General features: G+C 33.7%; 1 protein-coding gene across 2 annotated transcripts; it reads right to left on the bottom strand.

Annotated features, from left to right (window-relative positions):
- Positions 1–6421: 6421 nt before the first annotated feature.
- On the bottom strand, positions 6422–10955 carry LOC108912635 (nuclear envelope phosphatase-regulatory subunit 1). 2 transcript variants are annotated; one of them, XM_018717932.2, is made up of 4 exons: positions 10457–10955; positions 10327–10410; positions 10140–10274; positions 6422–6799 (listed from the first exon to the last, which is right to left on the bottom strand). In XM_018717932.2, exons 1-4 carry the CDS (start codon positions 10482–10484, stop codon positions 6651–6653), a joined length of 396 nt encoding a protein of 131 aa, XP_018573448.1. In that variant the 5' UTR covers positions 10485–10955; the 3' UTR covers positions 6422–6650. The 2 variants fall into 2 exon arrangements, with proteins under 2 accessions (XP_018573448.1, XP_018573449.1); XM_018717933.2 differs by having other exon boundaries at positions 6424–6799; positions 10327–10398; positions 10457–10935.
- Between the last annotated feature and the right edge of the window lie 413 nt (positions 10956–11368).

Raw genomic sequence — 11368 nt, 5'->3', positions numbered from 1 at the left:
TTACCTGGGCATAACCCCGGCACAGATACCTGTAACAAAGATGCCGACGGCCTCTATGCTTAAGCCGGGGATTAGGTCGGTGGTTAAGAGGAAAGAAAAGGATACTTTCCAGGTAGCCTTAATAAAGGCAGGTAGATCTTGCTCGTTGCAATGCACTTCACTTTACAATAAACATGTCCGCTCAGTTCGACCGCTCGCACGAGAATGCTCAAAGTATTCGCGAATGCAGCTAAGAGCTCGCCCTCTGGCGGTGACAAGTGATACTAGCGAAACAAGGTAAATATTTCTTCACTGTGACATTTTGTTTTGTATTTTATTTAAAACTGTATTTAGTGTTCGTTTTTTGAACACTGTTATTGTAAGAAAATAGCGTGAGGAAAATTTCAGCAATTATGGATAGAAAGAAGTAACTGTCAAACTATTATTGTTCAGTTCAAGGTTGCTCTTCGTGGTCCAAGAAAAATCCAGAATTAAGTTTTCATTGAACCATTGAAGAAATTTTCAAAATATTATTGCCGGTAGATAATACTCCCTGAATTTCATGAGGGTCGTTAGTAAGGGCACTAGTCTGCAGACATAATATAAATTTCTAAATTTAAATTAACTTTGCTCAATTTTCCCATATAGTACCACATGATCAGCCTAAAAAACTGCCTCTCCTTCTAATATACAACAAAAGTTTTCGTTAGCATATATGTAAATAGGAAATGTATTCCACAACGGATAAGTTCATAGTTATAACTTAATAAAATGTACATTACATTGTAATGCTAGAGACAAATAAAGTAGACATAAATACTTGCCTTAAAATTTATTTATGAAATATTTGAAACCTATAAAATAACACAAAAGTGAAATAACCGCAGTTTGATAACAAAATTACTAATAATAATGGCAAATAAGACAAATGTTGTTCAAATGAATGTGTAAACGCGAACGGCAACGTCAAAATTACCTTGTTTCGGAGCTTACTGCTTTCGCCGCTTGGTGCGCTTGCATCTTAAAAATTATCGCGATTAGTCCTCGCTGGTTATTGCGCATTTAGGTTTACCTGTAGTGGGTTTAGCGTCGCAAGTTATAGCTTACTTACGTTTACCTGTCGCGGGTTTAGCGCTCACAGGTTATTGCGCATTCACGTTAACCTGCCGTGGGTTTAACCCTCACTGGTATTGCGCATTTAGGTTAACGTGTCGTAGGTTATAGCGCATTATGATGAACCTGTCATGAGCTTAGCATGCGAATGGAACAGCGTGTATACATAAATATCTCTTCATATAGTAGTGTTTTCGCAATTTTAGTTTGGAAAATCTTGAAATATTGAGGTTATGGAGCAGGTTTGCCGGTGTTTTCAAATTCACTGACTCAAGAAACATATAAGTATTCTATATCTCGTTTTTGGATAAATTTTGTTTATTTCCATGTTGTAACGAAAACGCTGAAGTACTAAACTTCAATCTATCATATCTCTATGGAGAAAAAAGATTTTCAAAAAAGTTGAGGTCCACATAGAAGAGTGGTACTTTGAGATGGTTCAACGCGATTTTAGAAAAAAAAAAATAATTCACTTTGTAATCTGACCCCGAATATAGCGAAAAAACGTGATTTTTGCACTTTTAGGTTAGAATATCTCGAGAACGTATTGTGATGGGCCATTTCTGAGCTGGGATTCATAAACAAAGCACCAAAATCCTTTAGGGACACTAGATCTGGTCTCTGGTTCTGGATTTTTGTAAAATTTTGTCGGCCTGTGTAATTTTGAGCAGATTAACAAAATTCAGCCATGATATCGCCACGGTAGCGCAGTCGGTGGAGAGTGCGGTGGCAAGCATTTCTCGGCTAGGCTTCCTACTCTGGTCCGGGTTCGATCCCCGGTGTCGGCACTGACAATGTCGATGGATAATGGGTGTTTGTCCGCGTTTTTTCAAGTGTAGCCCCCTTCCGCACAAGCCTTTGGCTTTTGGATTTGGGGGTTGTCTCATTTCTGTGGTGTGTTTTATGTTTTTTATGTTTTTTACACACAAGGTAACTGTTGTGCAGAAATTATCTCCCATAAACTATGGAAGACCGATAACTGTGAGTAGAGTGTAACTGTGAGTGCAGAAAATATGAATGATAATCTTTCACCAACGAAGCAGGGTTTTTAAGCTGAGCTGCAAGAACTCCTCGGACATTTGAAGAAATCAGTTTATATCCCTNAATTACTTGACCACTTAAAGTCGAATCAAAATTATTTTTAGCATTTGAATTGGAATCAAATTTAAAACAGTTTTAAATTCTGTTTCATATTCTGTTCCTAGGATTAATTTAAACATACCTAAAGGCGTCCCCCACAGGGCTCATACAGATGACCAAGTGAAGTTTGCTTCTAACTCTGCCGATGAAATAGTTATAAATACCATCGCGGTTCGATTCATCCAGGCCAGCCTCTTTTACAGCGGGTCGTACTCCAATAATGACCTTCTCGTATTCGTCAGCTTCAAACAAGTTGGGGACTTCACCCGAGTTCAACAAGTTATTTATGTCTTCCAAGAACTCCTCCTGAACAATCTGGGTGTCGGTGAACAGGAAAACGCTGTCCTCGTATGTTACTCCAGCATTGAAGTACATCTTCCTCAGATCCTCGAAGAAGGAGCTGTGGTCGTAATTTCTGGTCAGTTCTATTTGGAAACATCTAAAAAAAGATTCTGTAGAGGTCACCGTCGTGGAAAAGGAAACATATTTACTTGTAAGCGTTGAGATGGGAAGCTAGTTTGGTTAAACTTTGTTTTCCCATACCTCCCACTCCGACGAGTAAGGCGTTACCTCTTTCCGATCTTAGTATCCTCGCAATCCGTATACAGTGCTCAATTGCCATCATGAAAAAGATGAGCTTCATTTCCTTTGAAGTTAACAGGTTGAAGTCATCCAGATAATCCTGAATATTACATAAATGCAGTTGATAATAAATAATTGGAATTTTTTAGTCATACAAAATCAGGATGGATTTCAAGATGGATAGAGCTTGTTTTTAACCAACTTATTTTTATTTTTAAAAACCCCACATTCATGCGGCACACGAGTTATTACTAAACTTATTTTTTTAAATATAAAATACTTCTTTGATAAACTTCAATATTTTTGCGACACTATATTTTCACACATAGTCCAGGCGGTATCTGTTTCGTGTTGGGTACAACGCATATGATCGGAGATTTTTGCTTTAACGGCTTCTAAATAACATCAGAAATGATAATTTTTCTATGCAAATAAAAAAAAAGTGGGCTTAATTGTTATTGCAAAAAAGTATAGAAAAATAGCAAAAAAATTATATTCATTTTTAACAAAAATGGAAGAAGAAAAAAGTTTTGTAATTAAATTTTGATCGAGATAGAGTTGTTGCAATTCGAAAAAATAATTATTGTTGTTGCAAAAATCGGAAAAATCATTTAAAAAATTGCAAAAAATGCTAGTTTATTTGTCAATTTTTTTCAGACACTTGAATAATACCTGGGATCTTCATACTTTTCCCAATTAAACTTCTTAGTGCATATAATCATCACACCAAATTTCATCCAATTCGGTTCGATAGTTTTTACATAATTGTTTAATTTTTTTTTAAATTGAAAAATTTTCAAAATCAAATTTATAAAAATCTAAATCCTTTGAATACTTGAAAATTTTACCACAAAAAGAAGAGCTGTTAAGCTTTAAAATGATTTTTGAAAAATTCAAATCGGACGATTAGGTGAGCCGTGGTGATTGTTTAAACATTTTCGCAATTTTCACGCTTATAAACAATTGCAATAATTTAATGTTTTTTTCAATTTTTTTTTTTTTAATTTTAAAATATGGTTTGAAAGTACTCGGAAAGACAAGTATTTAAAAAAAATCTGATGATCCGCCCATTATTTTCGGAGTTATAGCCCGTTAAAGTTAACCCTTATTTACAGCAAAACTATAAGGGTCTAAGGGCTGTTTTTAGAACTAATAGGTTTGTCATTCCGAGTACTTTCCAGATATAAATTTTCAAAATTTGCAAACACGGGTGTCCTATTTAAAATGTCACTCAAAGATATTCAAGACCGCGTAAAATCAATGAAATATCAGTGGTGGGGGGAGCAAACACACAGCTACTTCTATCTGAATTCTCGAGTTCAAAAATGCTCTGAGTATTGCATCCATTGCCAAGGGCAATGTGGAAGTAGATGAGTTCGAAATCGATTTTGAAAAAGACATGTCAGAAGAAAGTGCAAGTGAACTCGACAATCAGATCTCAGAGTCGTTAGAAAATGATATTTTGCAGTTACAGGACAAGGAAATCGACGACGAAATAGATTGTGACAATACTGATGAGGCATGTGAAAAATCACCAACTAGTAAAAGAATTAGATTAGATTAAATGTAAATAAAAATTGAAATAAATACTTTAAAATTTGAAAAATCATGAAAAGTGTGTAGTGTTTATTGAAGTATCCAAAAGATTCTTATACTTTTTTATATAAATAAAAAATAAATTTTAGATAAATATTAGTAAACGAAAAAATTAAAATTATAATTATTCACAATTTATGTGAGTAATAATTTTTGAAAGATTTTTAGAAATTTATCGTACAACTAAAAATTAATACCAATTTTNTGTGCCTGTCTGGGGTATATTGTCTGTCATTTGTTTGTTGATGAGTTTGTCAAGTTTTTGGTGTAATTTAGTGGTGTTTTCGTCCGAAAGTTTAATTGTTTTTTGCAAATCGACGATTTGCATTTTCATGGTTAGTATTTGTTGGTATTGTCGGGTGATTTGTTCTGTCAGTTCGTGTATTTGTTGATTTAGCGCCTCGTTTTCATGTTTTTGTGATAGTAGCTGTTCGTATAAATCTGTTTTAGTGGTTATGTTTTTTGGTGAAGAGGGTCTTTCGCTGTCTGTATCGTCCATGTATATGTTTTCGTCGTTTTCGGAGTCCGACATTTTGCGCGTGTGTAAGGGTGTATACGTGTCAGTCGTGTGGGGATGCCCCCTTACGGGGGCGTACGTGTCTTTTGGTATATTAGTCTGTCTGGTATATTGTTTGTTGGGGGTCGCAATTTTAAAGAAATGTATTAAAAAATAATGCAAATAACTGATAAATAAAGTAAAAACTTACCTGGGCATAACCCCGGCACAGATACCTGTAACAAAGATGCCGACGGCCTCTATGCTTAAGCCGGGGATTAGGTCGGTGGTTAAGAGGAAAGAAAGGGATTCTTTCCAGGTAGCCTTAATAAAGGCAGGTAGATCTTGCTCGTTGCAATGCACTTCACTTCACAATAAACACGTCCGCTCAGTTCGGCCGCTCGCTCGAGAATGACTCTATAATATAGCATTCATAATCGCGCGCGTGCTAGAGTGAGACATCATTTACTGAGATACTGTCTCTCTCTCGCACACTTTTCACAATGGTATGCGACCTCCAGTAGTATATGATTGAAGGTTATGAGTGAACTTTTTTATAGTTCTTTTGATTTTGTAACTAGTTTTTCTTTAGGATTGGATTGGCAACACTGGCTGACAAAATGATTATGAGATACAGGGTGGTCTCTATGATTAAACAACTCTCGTGTAGGCCTGGACAGCCTTCGTAAGTGGGCCCTATCCGTCGTCTACCCCGATCGCAAATCCGGTCGGTGTAGGCGCTTTGTGGGACCTCCTTTTGTCCTGGCTGGTCCCCGCCCGCTAGGGCCCTTTCTTCTGGCGCTCGTCTTGTTTCGCCGGCTCGTCTATGTAAACCCCGGGGGTGCTGTCATGTTTATGTGTGGTATGGTTGGGTAGGGTCGTGCGGCTATGCAGCCTGGGATGCGCTTTGCTAAAGTGGCCCTTAGGCTAGCGCGGGAGGGGAGGTGTAAGGAGGGTATGGGCGGTGTGTGATACTTTTTATTTAAAATGATAAAATAAAATAGACTATTCATATATGTATTCATAACCAACATCGAAATCGATTTGAAGGGCAAAATATTAAATAAAATTTTATTTTTGCAAAGCATATAAAAAAAAATATATTTAATTCAGGATTTTTTCATTTGCTTCTGTTGATAAAGGTTTCAGACTTAAACGCATCTTTCATTTTCAGGCACATTCTTTCATTTTTAGGCATTCTAAAACTATTTTATATCACATTAAATTCTATAAAAACGATCGATGTACTGAAAATAGCAATGTATCTTTAGATATATCATTCTAACATCGATGTCAGCATATGATATATTACATTGAAAAAAACATCATATTCTTTTAAGGTCCAACCCTGGAAAGGCATGCAGCAGGTAACCTATAGTTCCCCCTAACTCCTTTGCCACTGCACATCCTACCCTCGGGGCCCAAATAAATTTGGTTTACCCATATATCATAATTTAATCTGTAAACTAAAAAACCAATTACATAATACCGTAAAAAACTAAGTCAAATATTTTATTTAAATGAGGACAGTGGTAAACATTTATTTACAAACTAAAAAACATTGATTTACAAACTAAAAAAATAAAATATGAACTACGTGCTTCTCCATATAATGGAACAAAACAATAAAAATACGTTTCTGGTAATCATTTTATAGCAAAAAATTGTTTATTCTTATTGTACAGAAATAATTATTTGAGAAATATGAAATACATTTAACGTAATATGAAACTAAAATTTTTTGTCACGTAATACTTGTTGGTCTAGGTCTAAGAATTAATTTGCCAGTATCATCACAAGACATATTGAAATCACTAAGTACCTCTCGAGTTCTTGAAGTTATTATGGATGCTGCGATAACTCTTTTATGCACGCCAAGCAGTAAAATTGTTGCTGAAAAAGATTATAGAATCAGAAAAACTGTCCAATGTACATTTAAAGAAATTAAATTAATGTCTAATATACAAATTTTTATTACACTATATGATTTTATGTAATAAAGAGCTGTATAAAAACCTGTATTTTTCATATAAATGTTTTGTCCAAATTCCCTTTTATCACTTTGTCATATTTAAATTACCTATCAACTGAAATTAAAAAAGTGAAACAAGTCAATAATGTTAATAATTCTTGTGTTAACAATTATTCTATTTGAAAAAAAAAACTGAAAAATAAAAATGTTCACTACCTAAATAATAATAGATTTGGATTAACACATTATTTTACCTCATCTTAGATGTTGCTGATTTTTTTTTGTATCTGTATCTATACTTGATATAAATGAGTGGAACATATAAGAATGTTAAAGTTAATAGGACTTTATTTTTTGTTTTGGTGTAACTCAATATGTTTACCACTAAACAAACTGTTTTTTGTTCATATCGAGTTTATACAGGGTGATTCAGAACTTATCCAAAAAAATTTGGGAATAGATGCGGCATGAGAAATTGAGTCAATATCGTAAAAAAAATTTTTGTAAAATCCTTATAGTTTCCGAGAAAAAAATTATTGAAGTTATAGTACATTCAACAACTACATAGCTGGACAACTGTAGTCTTTAGCGTCATTTGCAATACGCGTAGAGAGCCACGTGGCCTCAGCGACTCCGAATACTGAAATCGTATTTTGCAATCGTCGTTGCAACAGTATTTACCTGTTATCTGTTGTGTTTACAATATTTTTTTAGTAGTTAGTGTCAAAAATGGGTAGTTAGTGTCAAAAATGGTTTGCGTGTATAGCATCTCGGAGTTGATGGATATCGTTTTAATTTATGGTGAAGCAAGACAACATTTGTGTTATTTCGTAGAAACTGAGTAAGACGGACCCAAATGTGTTTACATGTTGGTGGATTTTGAACAATTGTTGTAAAATGGGTATGTCAAATGATTTTATTATTTAAAAACACAAATTAATTGTATTATTTAATAAAGGCAAAAGCAGTTGAATTTGCCGATATAAAATAGGTGCGATAAAATTCTATTTACATATTTCTTTCCTTGCGAAATTTTTTGTCCGTTTTTATCACACCGCCATGCCGGTTGCATTGTGCGAGGCCAGGTTTTACAGTGGACCAGTGAACTGCCCTTTTTGATTTTTTCTTCACAAAATTGTATTTGTAAGGGTCCCCTGTACATCCAGAATTTTTTTTTTGGATAAGTCTGAATCACCCTGTATACTAACTACATTAACAGATAAGTCAAAGTATGAGCTGACATTGCCCATAATTTTTTATGTTTGTAGGCCGTCAGAATCCATGGGCTTTGCGATCACACCCTCAGGTCTGACTAATTATCATCTGTATTTATTACACCTACCACTTTTATTATGCTATTACAACAGTTTAAGCAAATAATTGACTCTTTTCGAGACACCTTTGCTTAGATCTGATGGTGTTGATCCTGCTGCCCCCTGCCTTTTTTTGCTTCTTTTGCTCAAATATTGTTATAAACAGCTTTATAAATGAAATATGTGTAACATGCATAAAATTTTCAGTTAAATATGTACTGGGCGACCTATTTCAAGAATACCAATATCTTTCAAAAAATACATATTCTATAAAATCTACTATATTGTTGGAAAAGTTATAAGAAAAAAATCAAAGCTGTAAAAATATATAATGTGTTCCATTAGAAATAATAAACTAGTGTTATTTTTTCCAGAAGTATGAAAAGAAAAAAAACTGAGCAGTTCACAGTATTCTAAGGGACAAATCGTTTTAGAATTATTTACACATTTTTTTATTCTCTTATAACAGAGGTACGGGGGGTCAATAAATATGGTCCAAAGTTTCCGTACCCTAGCTACAGTGTTTGATGATAAAAGAGGAAAGATTAAAGTGTTTTATTATTTCATTTTTTTGTATGTAATATAAACGTAATAATATAAAAAAAAACTAAATCAGATATGAAATTAGTACCACTTAAGATAAGATTGTCTATTAATGGTGAAGGCTTGTGAAAATTAAAATGCTCATGATTTTATAATGAAGTGTGACATCCATGTTGTTTTTTAGGGGATGATTTCTAAATGCACAGAGAACTCTTGTGACAAAAAAATTTTTAAATGAAATTTACAAAATAATAAATTAAAATAGGAGCTGACCATGACATCTTGAAAAATATTGGACATATTTGCAATTTTCTTGTTTTTTCGCAAAATTTTTATTTTTCTTAAAGTTCAAAAAATGGAATGTTAATATCAAATTAAAATATAGGTACATAAGACCATCAAGGAAAATTAATTTTGCAAAAAATAAAAAAGAAACACCTAGTTATAGCTAAAACTTGCTTAAAAGAATAATGTTTTGAATATTTATGCAACCCATTTTAAAATCTTAGGGTCGGCCATCGTTAGTGAAATTTTTTATTTCGCCAATTTCATTCTAATAATTTTTGTCATCAAAGTTGTCTATAAATCATCTAAAAATAGTACGAGTCCCATACTTCATTATCAAAATATGACCACATTAATTTATACGAGCTGTTACTGTATGTTAAATTCACATTTTACAAGATATTAAAATACAGACTTGTGTAATTTATATTTTTCACTATAATTTGCTATTCCTTTATTATCTGTATTTAAGAATTTTCCTAATAAAAATCAACAAACCAACATATTTAATAGTGTTTCACATAAGTTTTTTTTAACATTTCTCAAAATCGGGAGAATTAATTTTGGCACCAATGTGCAAATGTCACTGCATCAATACATTCTGCATTTGGCAATTTAAGTGTCACTTTCTTGATAAGCTACATCTTTCTCTAAATATTAGCCGGAATGTTTGAATGACAAATTTTAGAAATCATTGTTTTACTGCTTGTCTAAAGAATGTATAACTTTTTGCTCAGCTGGAACAATTTTATATAACTTCATAATATTAAATAACGGTTTCACCAGTCGATCTTCTTTGGACTATGGTAAAAGTCTACTAAAACTTTCTAAAACAATATATCAGACTATTATACAGATTTTCACACCTCTGCATTACTTGAAGGGATTATTTTAACTGATATACCTACTTAAAGTATACCTTTACAGTTCCATATATTTTTTAAATTTTTGAAAATTCTGATTTTCTTCCAAATCTGTACCATATTTAATAATGCAAAATATTATCTAAGTTAACAAATTTTTATAGTTTATCACCATAATTCATTTGTAATAAAATACATGCAAAACATAATAATTAAACTATTCTTTTACTAATACAATTTTGAATGCAATCACTTACCAAGGATAATAGTTGATAATATAAAAAATGGATGGTTTGTTAGTGACTGTGATAATGAAACTATTCTAGTTTCTGGATCAAGAATCCACTGACTGGCTCCAGTAGCTACACAGATAGACACCGCCACAAGTACAACTAAAAATTAATAGTTAAGAAAATGTTTTGTAAACATAAAATATATAAATACTTCTCCATCTCGTTGTAGAAGGATGTAAACATGCTATAACTTCCGTTAATCGTCTTTCAAAGGCCTTTAAATCTGCAACAATATCTATTTTATAGGTTACGACATGTTTCTAAAAAAACTATTTCTATACCTTCACAAGCAGTCTGTTCTAGAGACATATTAGTGGTAAATCAAAGAAAAATTTAAATGTTTCACTGGAATACCATTGAATATAGCAAGTGTTTATAATTAATTTTTTTGACAAACCAAAATGACAAAAATAAAATAAAAAATAGGTTACAGATTAGAGAATATAATTAGCAGAGAAAAATGCAAATTACGTAGTAGTAGAGTTGTCTCTGATACAAATATTTTTTTAACGTTTTTGTTCGATAATCACTTGATGACTGATCTGATGACTACCGTGTACAGTTACAGCACTTATACTTATTATACTACTAGGGATATGTTATGTTGCGATTTCACTATCTGCTACTCTACAATGGAACTGACTCAGAAACACAGATTCTCTGTGCTCAGAAAATTTAACTCAGAAGCTGACTGTTCCGCCGCGACAAAACAAGTGATTTTTCGGAGCGTTTGTTGCAATTTACTAGCGCCACTTCCAGCGACACGGGCGTGCCGGCCATAGATAAAAGAGCATAGATATGATGATAATGTAAAAGAGTGTGCCGGCGGGTCGGCCACAACAGAGCAGATCTCGCTCGGCAGTAAGTCACTACAGGCTGTAGAAAACATAGCCCTCCGCACGGCCACCGACGCGCCTTGGTACGTAAGAAACACTGACATATTACGAGACTTACAATACACAAACGCTACACAGACAATAAGACAAAACGCGGAGAAACGGTTTGACGTAGCCGCTAGACATGACATCCTCCTCAGGCAAGCCGTTGACTACGTACCCGACGTGACTGACAAACACAAAAGACCTAGACACCAACTTTTTGACCCTGGGTGACCACCCCAAAGACATCCCCGCTAACCTTTTCTGTTTCAGAGACAGCCAGGATCAAGAAACGAAGACAACGACACACACACA

Source organism: Anoplophora glabripennis, unplaced genomic scaffold, assembly GCF_000390285.2.
Source record: "Anoplophora glabripennis isolate ALB-LARVAE unplaced genomic scaffold, Agla_2.0 scaffold891, whole genome shotgun sequence".
Classification (NCBI taxonomy): domain Eukaryota; kingdom Metazoa; phylum Arthropoda; class Insecta; order Coleoptera; family Cerambycidae; genus Anoplophora; species Anoplophora glabripennis.
Note: the sequence above shows the minus strand (reverse complement) of the source record. Positions and strands in the feature narration are given on the sequence as shown.